This window comes from Plasmopara halstedii, assembly GCF_900000015.1.
Source record: "Plasmopara halstedii genome assembly, contig: Scaffold_2061, whole genome shotgun sequence".
NCBI lineage: Eukaryota > Oomycota > Peronosporomycetes > Peronosporales > Peronosporaceae > Plasmopara > Plasmopara halstedii.
The window spans coordinates 2,093,140-2,112,024 of record NW_020188969.1 but is presented as its reverse complement, the minus strand read 5'-3'; the positions used below and the strand labels follow the sequence as shown (position 1 = coordinate 2,112,024).

At 46.0% G+C, this 18,885-nt stretch overlaps 7 protein-coding genes across 7 annotated transcripts; 4 read left to right on the top strand and 3 right to left on the bottom strand.

Moving 5' to 3' along the window:
• Positions 1–2,774: 2,774 nt before the first annotated feature.
• PHALS_02946 (mannose-1-phosphate guanylyltransferase) lies at positions 2,775–4,181 on the bottom strand (the record flags this gene model as incomplete). The annotated part of the gene is made up of 4 exons (XM_024717415.1): positions 2,775–3,354; positions 3,427–3,540; positions 3,606–3,712; positions 3,780–4,181. The coding sequence occupies 4 exons, from the start codon at positions 4,179–4,181 to the stop codon at positions 2,775–2,777; spliced, it is 1,203 nt and encodes a 400-aa protein (XP_024582916.1).
• A 99-nt stretch (positions 4,182–4,280) lies between these two features.
• PHALS_02945 (Stress-activated map kinase interacting 1) lies at positions 4,281–6,448 on the top strand (the record flags this gene model as incomplete). Its single annotated transcript, XM_024717414.1, has 9 exons — positions 4,281–4,512; positions 4,573–4,934; positions 5,005–5,158; positions 5,225–5,332; positions 5,398–5,488; positions 5,560–5,783; positions 5,856–6,118; positions 6,192–6,321; positions 6,402–6,448. The coding sequence occupies 9 exons, from the start codon at positions 4,281–4,283 to the stop codon at positions 6,446–6,448; spliced, it is 1,611 nt and encodes a 536-aa protein (XP_024582915.1).
• Positions 6,449–6,781: 333 nt separating this feature from the next.
• Positions 6,782–7,714, bottom strand: PHALS_02944 (60s ribosomal protein; the record flags this gene model as incomplete). The annotated part of the gene is made up of 2 exons (XM_024717413.1): positions 6,782–7,357; positions 7,712–7,714. The coding sequence occupies 2 exons, from the start codon at positions 7,712–7,714 to the stop codon at positions 6,782–6,784; spliced, it is 579 nt and encodes a 192-aa protein (XP_024582914.1).
• A 227-nt stretch (positions 7,715–7,941) lies between these two features.
• On the top strand, positions 7,942–9,652 carry PHALS_02943 ((heparan sulfate)-glucosamine 3-sulfotransferase 1; the record flags this gene model as incomplete). Its single annotated transcript, XM_024717411.1, has 3 exons — positions 7,942–7,970; positions 8,033–9,407; positions 9,470–9,652. 3 exons carry the CDS (start codon positions 7,942–7,944, stop codon positions 9,650–9,652), a joined length of 1,587 nt encoding a protein of 528 aa, XP_024582913.1.
• Positions 9,653–9,689: 37 nt separating this feature from the next.
• Positions 9,690–12,164, bottom strand: PHALS_02942 (uncharacterized protein; the record flags this gene model as incomplete). Its single annotated transcript, XM_024717410.1, has 1 exon — positions 9,690–12,164. One exon carries the CDS (start codon positions 12,162–12,164, stop codon positions 9,690–9,692), a length of 2,475 nt encoding a protein of 824 aa, XP_024582912.1.
• Positions 12,165–12,592: 428 nt separating this feature from the next.
• PHALS_02941 (agc protein kinase) lies at positions 12,593–16,922 on the top strand (the record flags this gene model as incomplete). The annotated part of the gene is made up of 9 exons (XM_024717409.1): positions 12,593–14,993; positions 15,055–15,071; positions 15,182–15,238; positions 15,301–15,942; positions 16,015–16,155; positions 16,214–16,387; positions 16,444–16,558; positions 16,645–16,773; positions 16,831–16,922. 9 exons carry the CDS (start codon positions 12,593–12,595, stop codon positions 16,920–16,922), a joined length of 3,768 nt encoding a protein of 1,255 aa, XP_024582911.1.
• A 163-nt stretch (positions 16,923–17,085) lies between these two features.
• PHALS_02940 (IQ motif, EF-hand binding site) lies at positions 17,086–18,580 on the top strand (the record flags this gene model as incomplete). The annotated part of the gene is made up of 6 exons (XM_024717408.1): positions 17,086–17,255; positions 17,315–17,449; positions 17,506–17,815; positions 17,873–17,956; positions 18,053–18,118; positions 18,188–18,580. 6 exons carry the CDS (start codon positions 17,086–17,088, stop codon positions 18,578–18,580), a joined length of 1,158 nt encoding a protein of 385 aa, XP_024582910.1.
• Positions 18,581–18,885: the final 305 nt, after the last annotated feature.

The following is an 18,885-nucleotide window of genomic DNA, read 5'->3' as shown; positions in this document are numbered from 1 at the left end:
TCCATGAGTTTGGACTTTGTGTTTGGCCTGCCGAAAGATTCGGCGGGCAACACGGATGTCGTGGTATCGTCGACCGGTTGAGCAAGATGGCTCTTTTGGTGGCAGTACCAGACACCATCGACGGAGTCGGTACAGCAACGCTGTTTGTTTGTGTGTGTTTCTCGACAACACGGAGTCGCAGAGTCGATTGTCTCTGATAGAGATCCCCGTTTCACTAAAACGTTTTGGTCGACTATCTTTAAGGTGCTCGGCACCACGTAAGATATGTCGACAGCGGATCATCCACAGACCAATGGTCAAACCAAAAGGGTGAACCGCGTCAACGAGACGTTCTTCTCGGCGTTCGTGCCAAGACGCCGAGCGCCATGTTGCCATTCGTAGAGTTTGCACTGAATAATGCAGTGCATGCGTCTACCAGCTACACGCCGTTCTACGTGAACGGGCTGATTCACCCTCGCGTCCTGCTGACGCCGCCACCCCATGGCTCAGGGCTTGGTGGGGGAGGAATAGCCGATCGGTTAGCTGATGTCAGCCCCGAGCTCTTGCGGTCTAAGACACAGAGCTCGTGGGAGCATTAGGAATTGTTAATCCATACGTCGCAGGGCGACAATCTGAAGGAAGTCGACGGCGTGCCTTGAGTTTGGCAAACTCAAAGCGGAGGTGTTGCTCCACACGCACGTCCACTTCCTTGTGGCTCAACTGCAGGTTATGAGGAAAGTTTTCGGTGTCGTAGCACCCATCGCCCAAAGAGCGCTTCGTCATCTGTAGTGCTTCCACCAGGGGCGAGCACTGCATGTATTGTCCGCATTGCTGGTACACGAGAGCCTCCTCGTTGAGCAGTTAGACGAGTGAGAAAATCGTTTAGTGAAATTTCTTGTGGGACCAAAAAACGAGCTTGAAGAGCTTTCCGTGTGGCAAGCGTCCTTCGCTTCCAAAGTGGGATCCGCAGGGCGAAAGCCATATTCCACACGAGGGTCAATGATCGACCGTGGATCGGCGCGCATCAGAGCCGCCTTACGGGCAGCTTCAACCTGCCGCCTCTGTTCCCGTCAAGGTCATTGGTGATTACACCACGTTCCACAATTGACGAGAAGTCACGGAACGGACATGGGGTCCGCAAGGCGCGAGCAGGGCTCGTATCACTCTGCTGGTGAAGCTCGCCTTCCCCGTCACCCCATGCGGGAAAAGAGATGTCAGACTCATAATCGACTACATCCTCAACGAGGCCACTCGGCACTGAGAGCGTGCGCAGAGCGCGACGTATGTGCTCATCCAGCCTAGGATATTACCGCGGACGCACTGTCCGGCATCGCAATGCGTGGGGGGACGATGTTGGGCTCTGCCCGTGCTCGCTGTCGGAACCAGCGAGACTTGATGGTTTCCGTGTCGTGCACACAGGGCTCATCGAGCAAGCATGTAGTTAAACTCCAAGAAATTGAGTTGTAGTGTCTAACGGACACGCGAGCCTCGTTGAGGCAATAATTGATTAGAACTGTAAATGCTTTCAATCTTAATGGGGGAAGGTGTAACGGGGTTACACGAACCATGATAACAGGAGTGTGTGTTACACGAGATGTGCACGATGTGACCACACACCCAAACAAGAATACGGTACGGGGCTAGGTAGCCAGTAGTTATGCATGTATATTTAGTATTTTTTAGAAGATCTAACCTTTTAACATTAGGATAAAAAATAAATAAAATTCAGTCTGGAATTTTAACCGAAGAGTCGATTAGTCCTGGGAAGGCAATTACATTCTTGGAGTAAGCGGATCGCGATGCGCTAACTCAAACTTGGATCTTGTAAAGAACGAAAGGTCGGTGGCCTAAAGTACGCTTACTCAAGCGTTTTGCTACGGCAGCCTCGCTGTAGGATAGATATAGATTCGATACAGGGTCATGCATATGCAAGATGCGGTCTAAACAGTTGCGTCGCCAAGTTGCCCATGCGTTTGGCAGCCCCTGATGCAAAACTAAGATACCATATGATAATCCTACTTTTGAAGTGATCGCTGCAAATAGCCAATTTGAAAGCATATCCAAGTTGCCAGTATTTAACGATTAGCGGGGTGTTTAACTCTCACTTCGTTTTGCCTCGCGCTTTAAACAAATTAAAGTGGATACGACACCATACTGTTTCCTCGTCAAAATATAACGCAGTATTTGATTCTAAAGCCCAATAATTCTAATAAAGCAAACTCCGATGCAGGAGCAACAGACAAGGTGGATCTTTTGAAACGAGGTCGCGGTATTTTTTGGACAAAAATACAAGTTTCGTAGGACTTTTGAGAAATGCCGGTGTCTTCTCTCACCCAATGCTACAATGATGGATGCAATCATGAGCTGAGATACTATCAGTACTAACTCAATCATTTCATTGTCTTGCAAGATCGTGCGTATCTACTCTTTACTCAAGCATAACGAAAGCAATTGTCAGAGTAGATTTAAATGTCTCGTTATACTTGTCCAGTCACTCCATATCAGGTTTAAAATTGGGTGCTAGAAACCCGTGAAGCTTGGCTATTCTGTGCGGTGGCCACGTTTATCGTTTACGGTACCATTTCCCGATGATAAATTGAAAAACAGGCCTGAACCATAAGTCAAGTCACCCAGACACACAATATTTTTTCAAGCTATACACTTTTATGGCTTTGTTACTTTGTTGATACTGAACGATATATTTATAAGCAGCTTTTTATTTATTGCTCACACTTCCTTCTTACACGTGCAAGATATTTGTTTATGCAGATAATCCCTACGACGTTTTAAACAGACTACAAAAGAATCTCATCGTGGTAGCTCTGAGCCAGCGTCTTGTGTGGCAACACGATACAGTTGCGGATAATAACTTCCGGATTGGCAACGACAGAGACGCCAAAGATTGTCACGTCGCGAACCAGTGCCGTTTCCGCTGAATGCACCTGAATCTGCGACGCATTTGGCGGCTGGCCTTCAACTCGAGCCCATTGGCCAATGATTGAGTTCCAGCCAATGATGGAAAAGAGCACACAAGCGTGATCCTTTATGGTCACGCCTTCGAGAATAATAGAGTGGGCAATCCGGACTCCAGGACCGATAGTCACACCAGCTGCAATTGTGACATTCGGACCCAATTTTGCCGTCGGATGCACGTTGGCCGATGAGTCTACCACAACGTTACCTTCAATAATTGGTGACAATTTTCCTCCCGTTGTGCTTAAAGCACTGGGATTTGTAAAGCGAAAGCGCTGCATGTATAGCTCAGAACACGTTATTGCCATGCCAGGGGTCTTGATTTGACACCAAAAGTCACCCAGCTCGTGAAGGTATAGACAATGCTGATCAGCTAGTGGTAGTAAAATATCTTGCTCTAGTCTGCGGTACACAATTGTTGTTAGATTGCCGCTGTGCACTACAAGAGTCTTTAAATCAGTCTGTAAGACGCACCGAAGATTGTCGAGATTACTAAACTCGGGAAATAATTTCTTGAGATCGTACTGTGTATCGACTTCCGAGTTTGACTCGCTTCGCAATCGTTGTCGACTGAGTTTGTCGCCAACGCTGACGATTGTATTCATTAATGACACGTCAAAGAGATAGACGCCACAGTTTATGATATCACTCACAAACGTCTCGGGTTTTTCCGCCCAGTGTAGAATCTCCTTTGTTGTAGCATCTGCCACAAGACAGCCATATTTCTTGGCTTCATCATGGAAGACGCGTTTACCCAAAACTGTGCAAAGTCCTTTGTGCTTCAAATGAAAATGCATCATTTCATTAAGAGGAAAGGAACAGCATACATCGCAGTGCAATACAAAGAGGCTGGCAGGATTTCCTTCCATGATTTCGTTTCGAAAGAAGCGGATACCGCCAGCCGTACCAAGTGCTTTATTCTCGCGTAGATATCGAATCTGCACGTTAAATCGACGCCACACAGTATCAAAGAAGCGTGAAAAGAGACCTTCATCATAAGATCCAATCATCAAGATCTCTTGAAGATTAGGTACACGCGCACAAGCCTCTACATGAAAGTAGAGCATCTCTCGACCCGCTAACTGAAACAACGGCTTGGGTAAGTCCAACGATAGAGGGCGGAAATGATTTCCCTGCTGATTGGGACCACCAATGAGAATTATTGCTTTAGAATGAGGAAAGTGTGCATCATTTGCCCCGCCAACTGCGGCCACCCCTGACGACAACATGCCAAAAGAGAAATCAAATTTTGATCTTAGTAACAATTATAATTACATAGAAATGTAATATTTCTGCTGTACTTATGTCTTGTCAATATAATCCAAGCTATGCAGTTCACGGAGCTAAGTGAACTTAACCACATGGTGGGGCTCATGCGACTGGCGTCTTGCAATAGCCCGACATTCCATGACCGGCAAGACTCGGAAGTTGATCGAATATTTAACTCGTCACCTAAGATGGAGTCACAATTGCTAAATTCATGGATTGACAAGATGGCAGCATTCAAGACGCAGCCGTCCTCTTCTGTGTCTTCTCAAGGGCTCAAGAAATCACCCAAAGGTTTGCGAAAACAGAATAACAATGCTATTCTTTCAGTTGCAAATGGAGGTAAAATTGCAGAAGAAACAGCAGGTAAAACACGTGAGGGAAGAGAGAAGAGTATTGCTTCTAGCAACGGAGCAAGACGTCGCACTTCTACTCATGCCGGACGTGTTGATAGGAAAAGCAGCTCTACTGCCAGTACAAAACATGGAGAAAAGGAAGATGGAACTGGATCTGAAAAAAAACAAGATAGTGCATTTACGTTTGAAAAGGAGAAAGTGTCACCCATTTCGTTTCACGAGTCGTCCATGTTGGATAAAGCTCTTAAGGGTTCGGCCTCATCCGCTATGGGTGCGAGGCCACCTATGATGGGAGCAGATGGAGGCTCTGTGCTGCATCTGACTATCTATTTACCTACCAGAGACGAAATGAAGATTGATGTACATCTTGAAGCCCAAATAATTGAGTGTGAAGGCATTTATTCTGACATGTTGTGTTATTCTTTTGTAGCTGTACGATGTGTCGACAGTCGACGAAGCTATTCAGGAGCTTTTACGTGTACATCAGGTAGAGGCACGTCAACCAGCGCTCTATTATGGCCACCCTGAATGCTATGAACTTCGACTTCATGACTCTGATGGCATTCCAGATGAAGACTTTCCAGGTTAGTTGCAAGATAAGTATTTTTGCTATAAGGATGTGGTGATAACAATGCTTTTCTGGTGATAAGCTCTGGATCGCTCAAGGAAGATAAAGAACTTTGGTGATGCAGGAGGACACGAATACTGCTTGTGCGAGCGACCTGATGCTTGCCCGCCCTCGAGTGATACACCTGCTGGTACTGCGGTGTTGTTGGTCTGGCCGCTTCATTTTTCACTTTCTCTTTTTATGATTGCTGTGTAGATATTGCTGCACCTGCTTCAACGGCAAAACCTAGCGCTGCATCTGCCAAGGCAACATCTGCCAATGACAAGGCATTCTTAAAAATCTTCATGTACGAGCGACATCTGCTTGCAGCACTAACACCAAACAATTTGACAAAGATGATGGGGTCATCATTATTAGGCCGAAGAGCGACGACTACACTGTAGTGGCCATTGACGGCACAACTGTCGGTCAAGATCTGCTTCCAACTCTTAACAAGAAGCATCGGCTGCAGCTTTTCCAAGAGCTTTATGTGCTTAAGATTAGTGAGGCAGAACGTGAACGACTGGACCTTGCAAGCGACGAGATCGATATGCATACTAAATTACGGCCACTTAATCTTCACGAAGTTACGCTCGCCACGAGTAAGTGTGCTGTTGTACTCGTGTCTATACGTTGTATATATCAGAGACTTAACTTCTGTTTCATTCCATCAGAAATCTTTGCTGATGCTCCTCAGATCTCTGCACCAGCTTCGGCAGCAGTGGGAGAAACAGCAAATCTTGACAGTCGTTCCCGTCCGCCTCCAGAAACATTCATGTTTAACGATGTTACCGCGGCAATGTTTAAGGAATGGCACATCATTAAAAAGAACAAATATGGTAAAAAGCAACAACGTATGCTAGGTATCGATCTGAACAAGATTTACAATCGCAAAGTGGGAGAGCGCGTCATCACATCGAGCAAGTCCACTAAGATTGTGCGTACTGAGTAGAACTTCTATTGTGCGTTTGATCCCCTATCTTATCGTCTGAGAACTCTTTCTTTTTCAGGCGGAGCGACCAATGTCTGGTGTGGTGTGGGTACGCTTCAACCAAGATCCGTCTGAGTTTCAAATTTACTTCAAAGACAGCATTGAAGAGATAATTACCGATTATACAGCCGACTCGCCTTACGAATGCGGTACGTTCCAAAGACATTTTCTAGACTTAAGGCGACCGATGACTAACGTTCATTTCAACATTGATTGTCGACTTCATTAGCCGAGATAGTTGCGAAGCTTAAGTACATTCTTTCGCGTAGAAAATAAGTGACTCACCACCGCATTTCCTCTGATGATAAATTTGAACGATAATATTACATGAAATTGAACTATGAGATGGGAATAAGGACAATAAGGACAATAATGATGCGCGTTTCAATTTTATTCCCTGGAAGTGTTTATTCCAGCTGCCGATAGATACAAAGCCGTCTTCTCGAATGCGGCGTCTACGCCACAAGCAACTTGCAGATAGCAAACAGCAAATTCTAGCGGTATTGCTACAAATACTTTTGCTCAGAAGCAGCAATCCACACTTTCGACGTCCAGAACGTACAAAACCGAGAAAGCCTGGTTCCAATGTAATTGTGACTAAGTAGCCGCCTACACCTTGAAACCACGCGATTTCCTGCGGCCACGAGCACGCTCAAACTTTCGGCCCTTGCTGCGAACATATGGCTTAACGTGGTCGTGCGTGTGCACCGACTCGAGCGTCGATTTGTGACCAAAGTGTGCGTACACGCCGCGGGCCTTGCGAGCACCACGAAGGAGCACAGTGTTGGTACCCGTAGGAGCACGCATAGCCAACTGGTCAAAGCTTAGGCATTCACCACCAGCTTTTACAATGCGAGCACGAGCTGTCTCGGTGAAGTTCAAGGCAACAACTGTGAGCTTAGGGACATTCAGGAGACGAATATCATCCGTGACTGTGGCAACCACGACAGCGATCTTTCCTTCGTGCTTCTTCATGAAGCGAACAACTTTGCCCAGGGAGAGAGGAGCCTGATTAGTGTTGCTCTGGTAGAGACGACGAAGCACAATGTCGTTGAATTTGGCGTCAGTACGACGGGCCAGAAAGCGATACAGGCGCACTAGTAGGTTCAGGTACACATTGTCTGACTTTGGGTTCGTGCGGTTCTTCTTACCAACGACCTTGCCACCAGCGACAAGATCAATACCCTGCACGAAAAAGAAACATCATATACAGCATGAGAAATTCTATTAGCAGTGATCGTTTAGCCTGCACATGATCGTAGCAAGGTGGATATGCCGAACTCTCGTCACTGCTTTACTTCAACTGTCTGCCTCCCTCAATAGCAGTTGAAAACCTGTTCAAGCTTTGTTGACCTGCTTTCCTAATTCTTGATATCGCTTCACGACAAGTCTTCATCATTTTATGATTGAGCACGAATGAACATTCACCGTAAATCGTCAAATATTGCAGATGTGAACTTGAAACCAACGTGACAAGAGACGTCCATCCACCTCCACTACGATCTGGACTTGCTTGACGCTATTTTATGTTCAACGTACCATTTTGCAAGTCTTAAAATTGAAACTTGATGAAGACGGCGCCGCAAAAAGACTGTTGACGGTTCTGGCCACGCTCGTGACCAACCACACGGGGGACGTCTCTGGTTGGCTGGGTTAAACACCCTTCGGACGACCTTAAAACCACATTTTTACAACTGGATTGCACACCAGATTGGTGTAACGATAGTGTGGCTAGTCATTGATTGGCATTGCATTTTCACTTTAATTTCATGACAGTGTTTTCCCATATACCACTTGAGTATGTCTATGTATCGTGATCGATAGCATGTTTACCTTCCTCATTATTTATGTAATCTCTAGACACAAGAAAGTGCCGACACAAGAGCTTAATGAAGATGTTGCAAAAAAATTCAATATGTTGGTGATGCGGCAAGAGAAAGTTGATATCTCGCTACTGCAGCAACGCATACAAAGCGTTGGAACCAAGCTTTGGGATCCTGCGAATCAAAAAGATAATGTGCCCGTGCGTCGCGCTGGTCACGATACGTGGGGAATTGGCAAGGTTGTCTTTATCTTCTGTGATGACTACCTTCAGAAAGTATTTACTTTCCCCTGGTTTCATTCTTGGCGAGAAGAACTCGTCCCTATTCTTAAGCAGATTGACATTCCTCTAAACCGAATTGTACGCTGCATTCTTGCTTCCATGCCACCTGGAGCCAACATTCCTGTCCATCACGACACTGGATCCTGGGTACACTTTACGCATCGTCTACATTTGCCAATTTTTACAAGTTCCAACATTGATTTTATGGTAGGACCTAATGATCGGAACTTGCAGCGTTACGAGCTGAAGCAAGGCAATCTTTACGAGTTGAACAATAGCTGTAGACACAGTGTTACGAACAATTGGAACCAGCATCGCGTGCACTTGATACTCGATTATGTGGACAATCCTTTAATACTTAACCCGATTGACTTGAAGCAAGGTACGATTGTCTGGCAAACACGTCGCTCTGTGGACCTGTCGACAGATTACGGCAAGCGTATTCCCCCTTCATTTATCATTATTGGCGCGCAAAAAGCGGGAACGACATCTCTGTACGATTATATTCTGCAGCATGATCTTGTATGGCCTGCTAAACGCAAGGAAACCCACTACTTTGATTGGCGCTGGAATAAGGAGCTGCCGGATTCGATGACTGTTGAAGGCGCTGAAAAGCACTTTCGATACTACGAAGACACATATTTTGAAAAAAACATTTTGCATCGATTTCCGTCGCTTATGTCAGGTGAAGCCACACCCAGCTATATACTTGGTGGAAAGACCGTAATTAAGCGCATGAAGGAGGTGATCCCGCACTGCCACAAGGTCCTTGTTATCATGCGAGATCCCGTAGAACGCGCATACTCGCACTACTCTATGACTGCTGACACTGAAGGCTCTGAGAAGCAAAAGCGCAATCGTGGCCATCATCACTTAGAAGCCCGAAGCTTTGAACAGATTGTTGACGATGAAATTGAAGAGCTAGCGAAACTCGGGGTACACCCGAACATGAATCCCGATGAATTTGATAGAACGGTGTTGCGCACGCGCTTAAATTATGACCACGGTGCTCACTCATTTTTAGCACGTGGCTTGTATGCGCTTCAACTTGCAAGCTGGATAGAAGCATACGGGATTGATAACGTCTTGTTATTAACACTGGACGATTTCAAGAGTGTGGAGAATCTCTATGTATGTATTTCAAATGTGATATTGCTTGTTGTGTACTGACTTATTCATAATGATGACGGTAGGCTACAATGGACAAGGTATTTAACTTTTTGGGCCTACCATACCACCGCATTAAAGACACTTCGGCTAAAAATACTCGAAGGTACAGTTCAATTGACGAGGCTGTTCGTGTCAGGCTGGCTGCCTTTTACAAACCTTACAACGAAAAGCTCTACGCACTTCTAGGTCGTGACATGGGCTGGTGATTGTGTGAGTTCTTACGATTATCAACAGCTTGTGATATTATTTTAATACTATATCTGTTTCCGTTTGCTCATGAAACAAGCGCCTTTGAAATTCCATGTCAGCTTCCTCACCTTTATATTGTGCCATTCTGTTAGCTTTGATTACTTGTGTAGGATGGGACTTGCAAAGGAAAAGAAGTTTCTGTAGTTCCTGCACACGCTTTCGAAGACATTCATATCCCTCGCTTACAATCATCGCTTCATAGTCAACCCGTACTCGCTCTACATCGTCTTCAAGCTGCTGTAACTTTGACTTATGCTTTTCTACCTTTTTCGTGAGAGATTCAAGAACAGCAGGTGAGGAAGTCTTAACCATACAGCGAGAATTTCTTCCATTCTGGTCTCGCAGGACTTGAAGCGCAAGTTGCAACTGCATGAATTCTTGGTGCGTTTGATACCATGCCCACTGCGCTTCTTCTTCACTCGTGATTTCTAAAGACTTTAGTCTCCTCTTCATGTCCTTAATTGCTTGTTGCACTTGGACCGCGTTCATCTTGTCCATTCGCCGCTGAAAAAGCTGCGTCGCTTTCGCATATTTCCACTTTAATTCCAAGTTGTAAATCTCATTATCGAGTTCCGTTTCCTGCTGGTTCAATGCCTTCAGATCTTGGCTGAGCTTAAGTTTGTCCGCCTGAAGACATTCTCGATGCTTTGATAACAGCTCATATTCTCGCTCCTTCTGAGTTTTTCTGCCCGCTTCCTGGTCACCTTTATCGTTTCTGATTAGCACTGAATTTTTACTGCGTAGCATTTCTACTTGTCGTGGTAAGGTCTTTGCAGTCGAGCTCGTCGAGTCAGTAGCAGCTTGAAGTCGATCGCGGACGTACCGCTTTTTGTTGTTAGTCATTTCTAATCGAGACAAAGTCTTCTTCAGCTTATCTTCTTGGGACTTCAAATTAGCCACAGCTTCCTGAAGTGTCGTAATTTCTTCCACAATTTGATGTTGCTGCTGATAATTAGTCTGGGACTTTTCCATGACATAGTCGAGCTCAACTTGACGCTGCCAACGCTTGTCCTGTGCATGCGTTTTGTCTCGATCGATATAGTTAGAACTATCTCCGGTTTCTGCTGCAGCCCAAGCAAGATATTTATCGGATTTGCAAGAACTTCCCTCTGTGTTATGGATATTCTGCAATCGTCTGCCGATCTCTTTGTTTTCCTCAGCAACTTTCTGGACGAATTTAATCCGATTGATCTCTGCATGAGCTTTGTGTCCATGTTTTCTCGCCCCGAATTGAGGTAGTGTCTTTTTTTCCTGAGCTTGAAGGTGAGCCAATCGCCGGGTTCGACAAGCCTTTTCCAGCTCCAGTCGCTTAGCCAGGGACCGGTTCTCCTTCGCAATCTGCTTTTCAAATCGCCGGCGATTGATACAGCTACTGCTTGTTTTGGCTGGTGGTGTTTGCTTTGCACTTCGTGTCTTTTGTAATTTGCAAGATATTGTAGCGGACTTTGAAACGCTGAGCACCTTACTTGATCCCCCAACAATGTCTTGATAAGTTTCTTGTTCGTGTATTGGAATAAATTGAAAAGAAACGGTCAATGTCGGAGCTTCAACCCGTTCATTGTTAGAATGGCTTCGAGACGGCACATTGCGATGTCCGAGACGCTTTCCGCCACGCGATCGTAGTTCGATAACTCGAGTCGTGAAAGGACATGTCGTCAATAAATCTTGCAGAAGACTTCGAACAGATATTGTTGCTTCACCAATATGCTCATTTCCTCGATTTCGAGAACCACCATCCGCTTTTAAAATTGAATAGACGGTGAAATGCACGTCGCCTAAAAGCTGGTACCAATCAGATTTTGTTGCCGGCAAGACAATACGAGGAAGCAGCTCAACTCGAAAGTCGGTGTCACCATTGAAATGACTTAGTGGATCGTCTTCTTTGAGACATACGTCGCTCCATATAGGATTAGCGGAAGTTTCGATAACACCAGTGGTTGCTAATGTTTCTTTACATCGGATCATGGCGCTCGCGGGTATCGCACTACCAGACTTTGAAAAAGATATTCTTACGAAAGCAGAAGGGTCGAGCCCCTGGCTTGTTTGTAGACCAACAGCTCGTAAGACTCTGCCTTTAAAAAAGCCCCTTTCATAATGTATATTTGTTGGGACTGTGGATCTAACTGACTCTACCGTTTTCACAAAGGTCTGCGGCAAATCTGATTCAGCGACAGACTGGTCATCATCACTGGTGTTTTCACGTCGAGTAATGTAAACGCTTTGTGTGTCCTGAATGTCAACATCATCGCATTCAGGACCAGTCTCCCTGTCTTGCTGGTAAACATCCGCATCGACCTTATTCTCAAAGAAATCATTTTTTTTATGCCCTTCAAGTGTGGTTACGTCGGTGTCACTTCTGTAAGCTTGGTCTGTCTTAATAAGCTCTATCTTGTCACAGCCTTCTTCGTGCTGCGTTTCAGGCGAAGCTGGGGGCTCCATCATCTGAGGCCGTCGATTAAAATCGCACATCTCTTCACACGTAATAGCTGCTTGTGTTTCGTCTTCGAATCGCATCGTATGGTCATTAGGTTCCCACCGTTCATCGCCATCGTCATAGACGACATAGTATCCTCGAGAGCTCTCGAAGTCTTTAACTATGCCTTCAAACCATTCGTCCTCATCTGTCCAATAGACTCTTACACGTTTGCCAACGCGCTCTTCTAACATCGGTCGAATGCAAAACACGCATAAATCGAAACGACTGGCTTTTTTATCGTCAAAAACTTCAACATCTTTTCTGCTATTCCTGTTCATTCATGCATATTCAAACCGTGAACTATGAGTATTCTTAGCCGGATTCTTGTCCAAAAGCTAAGCATCCTTATCGGATACCTTGACCAAGTTTAGCCGATACAGCTTCACTTCCAGTTTCGCCCCTAAGCAACCACCTCTTCTTCATGGACTTAACGAAGCGTATGAAGGATTTTATCCTTCCACCGGCACCCCCGAACATTAAGCCCAACACTCATTCTCCTGCTACTACTCCTATCAAGACAGTGCAGTTAGAACCTCCATCGTTAAATATAACTTTGAATGAACATAAAGGTGTTCGTCGTGCACCAATTAAGGACGATGCTGTGGAACCGGGAGATTTGGACAGCGTGCAACATATTCGTGTTCCCAAGAATAATCAGACACGAGCGATGATCACCAAAGCCCTTAAAAGTCACTATCTCTTTGGTTCGCTTGACCAAGGAGAGATCGATGAGATGATTGACGTCATGGCAATGGTCACTATCCAGGCAAGCGAAGCAATCATTACCCAGGGCATGTCGGGCAAGTGCTTTTACGTCTTGGAAAGCGGTAATTGTGACATTGAAGTTGACAGCAAACTTGTGGGGACGTACACGAACGGTGATGCTTTTGGTGAACTTGCATTACTTTACAACTGTCCTCGAGCTGCAACGATCCGCGCTACTACAGGATGCATCCTTTGGACTGTAGAGCGTACGACATTTCGCAAGATCATGGCTACCACAGCATCGGCTACGCAGCTCGCTCGAGTGAACTTTCTAAAGAATGTCGAGTTACTGCAGCGTTTAAGCAACAACCAAATGCAAAAAGTAGCAGCAGCATTAAAGTTACAACGTTTCGGTGATGGAGATTACATCATTCGACAAGGTGATGATGGCAATACGTTCTACATTATTGTCGAGGGTACAGTACGGTGCACATCTCGTGCTGGAGGCGGTGAAGCTGATAAGGAACTCATGACACTTCAGCGCGGCAACTACTTTGGAGAGATGGCACTCGTACTGAACGAACCTCGTCAGGCAAACTGCATAGCAGTGGGACCAGTAGACTGCTATGTCATGGACCGGTCGGAATTCACCAAGCTGCTTGGTCCACTCCGATCTTTGATTGACCGTCAGATGCGCATTCGCGTATTGCGTAGCGTACCACTACTATCGTCCCTGACGGATGACGAGCTCGATATTCTTGCTCACGCACTTCATGTCGTATCGTTTGAGGACGGAAGCGTCATCATTAAAGAAGGCGATGCCGCTGATACGTTTTACATGATATCGGATGGCAAAGTGAGCGTTCGGAAGTCAAATGTTGAGATCATGAAGCTTCAATCAGGTGAATTTTTTGGTGAACGTGCCCTCCTTTCAAATGAGCCCCGTGCTGCCGACTGTGTAGCTATGGGTCGTGTCGAATGTCTTACTCTGCAGCGTGCAGCTTTTGAACAACTGCTTGGAAAACTTGAGTATATCATGCAACGCGAAATTCAACGTCAGCAATTGGTTCAGCAAACTGTCCTCGGAGAAAAAAGTAACATTCGAACGGGAACGGCATCTTCCTTCTCACAACCAGGCAAGAAACTTCTATACGCGGACTTAGAAAAAGTCCGCACCATTGGCACTGGCACTTTTGGCCGCGTCATTATTGTACGTCATGGTCCTACGAATCAAGCATTCGCGCTGAAGTGTTTGTCTAAAGCTCTGATTGTCGAGACACACCAGCAGCAGAATGTCATGTACGAGAAGGATATCCTTGTCGAGTGCGAACATCCATTCATTCTCAAGCTGCACGAAACGTATCAGGATGCCAACCAACTTTATATGCTGTTTGAACTTGTTCAAGGCGGTGAACTTTGGAGTCTACTTTATGAAAAATCGTTTCGAGTTGCTAAGGGCGTTTGTGGTGCGTTTGATGTTTCAGCTGCGAGGTTTTACGCTGCAAATGTTGTCGAGGCACTTCGCTACTTGCAAAAAATGAAGGTTGCATATCGGGACTTAAAGCCCGAAAATTTAGTTATCGACAGTGCTGGATACTTAAAAATGGTCGACTTTGGCTTTGCCAAACATGTGCCGTATCATCGCAACGGAGCGCTTTACGAACGATCGTTTACGCTTTGTGGTACTCCTGAGTATCTTGCGCCTGAACTTGTGCTGAACAAAGGACATGGTAAGGCCGTGGACCACTGGGCGCTTGGTTGTCTACTTTACGAACTCATTGCCGGTCGCACCCCGTTTCAGCATAACGACCAGAACAAGATATTTGAAAAGATTCTTCAGGGTCGTAGCATGCTCAAGTTTCCACCAAAATTCGACTTGGATGCAAAGGATCTGATTTTAAAGCTTCTCGAGACGAATCCGGCGCTACGAATTGGCTCCCTAGCTGGTGGCATGCAGGACGTCGTGAACCACCCGTTCTTTACCAATGCAAAATTTGATTGGGCTGCTATGATCAATAAGACGATAAAAGCACCGTACTCACCCGCAATTAAAGATGCATTCGACGCAGGAAACTTTGATGCGTACCCCGAGGATACAAAGGTTCGCCCATTCACGGGTAGCGATACTTTTGAAGGCTTTTAAACAAATAAAATTATGTGACTTATCAATTTATTTAGAGGTGGAGGAACTTCGGGTTTCCTTGTCTAGAATTTTCTGAAGCCGGCACTGAAAATCGCGGTACTCTCTAGGGAAAATCTTATCGCGATATCCGAGAAATCGACACTTGACCCGACACATATGAAGGCGAACGACTTGGATGTCAAGCCCGAAGAACTTCTACCATATCGCTCGCTGGAGGAGGTCAGTGACGCATGCACTAAAGTTTTGTTGTACATCATCCATTGATTTTATTCCTGTGATAGATTCCACTTCGACATTTGCAGATTCGGCTTTTTGTTCTTCAACAACTCAATAAGCAAATTTCAGCAATCCTTGGTCTGGTTGATTTCTCGTTACCTATGGGCATGTCGTCCCTGGCCGATGGCATTCGCGCTATTCGTGCACTGATGTTCTTTCGTACGAAAGAGGTGCTGTGGAACAGATCCCTCGAGGAGACGAAATGCCAGCCTTCAGATCGTGAGCTCGAGCTTGACAGATTCCGTGCCGCTAAACTCAAAGATGCACACAAAATTGACGTAAAAGGCAAACGGTCTTTGTTTGGACAAGCCTTCGAGCAACTGAACAACCGCGATCCAAAAATGTTCCGCCTAGAGAAGAACAAATGTGCTTGGAAGACAGTGCTCAAGGGTGAGTTCAGCGATGACTACGGCGGTCCCCACCGCAATTCAATTGAAGACTTTTGCAACGAGCTCCACACAGATATCGTTCCACTCTTTATCAAATGCCCGAACGGGCGCGAAAATATCGGAACAAATCGTGAGAAGTTCGTACCGCGACCTTCGAGTGTCAGCCCGCTTCACCTGGCCATGTACGAATTTGTCGGCAAGTTAATGGGTCTAGCAATAAGAACGAAGAACGTGTTGGACTTGGACCTTCCGTCGATCGTTTGAAAGCCTCTCGTGTCAGACGTCATCACTGAGGACGACGTTCTTTCAATCGATCTGCTTTCATTCAAGATCCTTGATGAACTCAAAAAATTCGAGGTCAGCGGCGACCTGCCGCCAGAATATTTTACAGCTTGTGTAAACTCCAAATTCGTCGTTATCGGTTCCGATCAGCGAATCTACCCGCTTATTCCTGGTGGCCATCACGTCCAGGTAAAACGCGCATGAAATGTTGATGATGAGAAGCCTAATCAACGCCCGTTTCTTGAAGGTTACGTGGGATAATTGTCAGCAGTTCGCGCGCTCATTGATTCACTACCGCCATAATGAATTCAAAGTGCAGTGCGAAGCGATCCGTCGTGGTTTGGCCACCGTTGTTCCATACCCTCTTCTGTCGCTGTTCACTTGGCACGAGCTGGAAGTGGAAGTGTGCGGACGTCCTAAGGTAAACTTGCTGTCATTTCGCGGATCATTGATCTCATTCCATGGTCGCAATTTCAGATGAACATTGATCTTTTGGAACAAATGACTGTGTATGAATCCTGTTCTAGCCAGAATTCGCATGTGGTACTTTTCTGGCGCATGATGCGCGAAAAGCTAGACGACATGGAGCGATGTCAGTTCTTGCGTTTTGTTTGGGGTCGTTCTCGTCTCCCACTCAAACAAGAGGACTTTGATCGGAAGTTCACATGCACCAGGCAGATCGGTCGCCTGACGATTACTTGCCAATCTCGCACACATGCTTCTTCTCGCTCGAATTGCCACGCTATTCTTCCATGGACATTATGCACCGAAAGATCCTCTATGCAATCACCCACTGCGTTGCCATCGGTGCGTTCCGCCCTCATCTTATCACCGTCGGACGGTTTCACTGACTTTCAACTTCAGATGCCGACGACACCTCAGTCGCTCAAGATGCCGCACGACGTTCAGCGGATGTCGACGTAGAGTCGGACAACGACAGCGACAATAGCGAGTAGAGTTATGGTGCCAAATTCTGTACAGCTGAGACATCTACAACGCGCGCCATACATCATTTTACTTGACTAAACCCCTACTACTTTGTATTCAATATCAAAATGCCTTCCCGGATCGTTTGGGCGTACCATTCAACTTTGATATCACTTTGGTGGCTGTTGGACCATGGCATGGGTATTGCGACTCAACGAAGTCGCTGAACGCAACTTGATTGATGGTTTCTTCCGCGAGACCGAACGGGCATCCGCAGCTCGACTTCAGGAGATACGCGCTGCCACTTGCCTGAAATCATTCTGGCGAGGATATCGGTGTCGTTCGTTGCTTCGGTTCCTGCAGTGAGATGGCACTGGTGCGTTTTCGTTTTATTTTCTCTCTTATACGCCATCGGTTGTAGCGAGTCGTGTACAAAGATCCAAGCCCTGTATCACGGGATTCGGTCCCGCGACCTTTGTGCCAACCTCCGGGCGGATCGTGCTCAGCAAATGAGGGAGCATTTGTATGATCACGCGGCAACATTGATTCAGAAGATGTGAGCATAGTACCGGCTAGTATTGCTTGCCTCTGACGCGAGCGTCTCATTCTCAGAGTTCGTGGGCGGCAATCGCGACGGAACCGAGTCGATTTCTACGCTCGCCGAAGATATATAGATAGCGTTTTCATTAAGAGTAATGCTCTGCGCGCGACGATGGAAATAGACTTTGAAGCGCACAAGGCTAAAGCACGAGAGCGTGAAGAGAAAGAGTCTGCTGAGGAGTTCATGGCCGCCATTTTTAACGCCCATCATCTTTTGAGTACAGCGACACAACCGGGTATCTTTAGGTCGCCGTACGGCGAGCTGTATTCCGCCAAAGCATTCGATATCCCAGTTGAGGAGCACATTGCTGGTGCATTCAAGGTTAAAATGACCTTCATGCTTTACCTTCGAACTTGCTCATGAGTGATCACATTGTAGTCGCAGCGTTCGAAGATGATGGCGGACGAGAGAAAATCGAAACAACGAATGAAAAAGAGCGTTGACAGCCATGGGGAGAAGATCGTGTAAAGAATCATCCCAGATAAATATAAAAGCGTTTAATTGGTCGATACTTGGGCTGGGATCCGAGGGCAGCTATCGGAGCTTAAAGGCGAATAGAGCGTGCCGCGGCCATTCGGCAAACTGAATGGAGGAGCTCGAGAGGTCCAGGTCCCGCCCCTGCTGGTAAGCCACGATGAATCTCACATAGTTTGGGAGAATTTGGATGGGTTTAATTGGATTGGTGTTCAATAGAGGCCTGTTGGAAATGTGGCGAATCGCATACTTGCACTCATTATCATAGGGAATCCGTTGAAAGTAAGTTGCAGTGACATTGCTGTGATTAATTCTTGTTCATATTCAAATGCAGATTATTTGGCAATGAAGGAGGAGGACAAATATTGCATTGTTAATCATCTTGAGAAAGCAGGAATTGGAAATATTTTATCACGAGCTTTGTATTTTCGTTCTTCAGACACGTTGATGCTCGACGTACTCCTGAAACCGAGTGAATTTCGAAAGAATTCTATTGTTGGCAGTCCAGGGTCATCTAAATCAACAACTTGTTGGATTTTTGCATGCAAATCATTAAAAAAGAATCAGAAATCGGTTGCCTGGATGCGTCGGAATGCTCCTGCGTTATTCTGAGTCATTCGGATGAAGGGCCGACGATAACATCGTTTCGAATCGGTGCAACCGGCGTGTTGGGGCTGGGAACGAGCAAAAATTGAGTTCATCCAGCAAGGACATAGGTCGAAAGTTAATGAACTCGGGTAATTGCAGTTTTAAATCAATTGCCTCGGTTATGAAGGCGAGAGAGTACGTGCCAGACATATATATATTATGGAAAGAACACAAAAGAACACGCAGTCAAACACATACAACAGATACAGCACCTAAATGCAATTCTCTCAACTGCGCAATTGGCCCGTTTCGCAAAAAATAATGGTTCA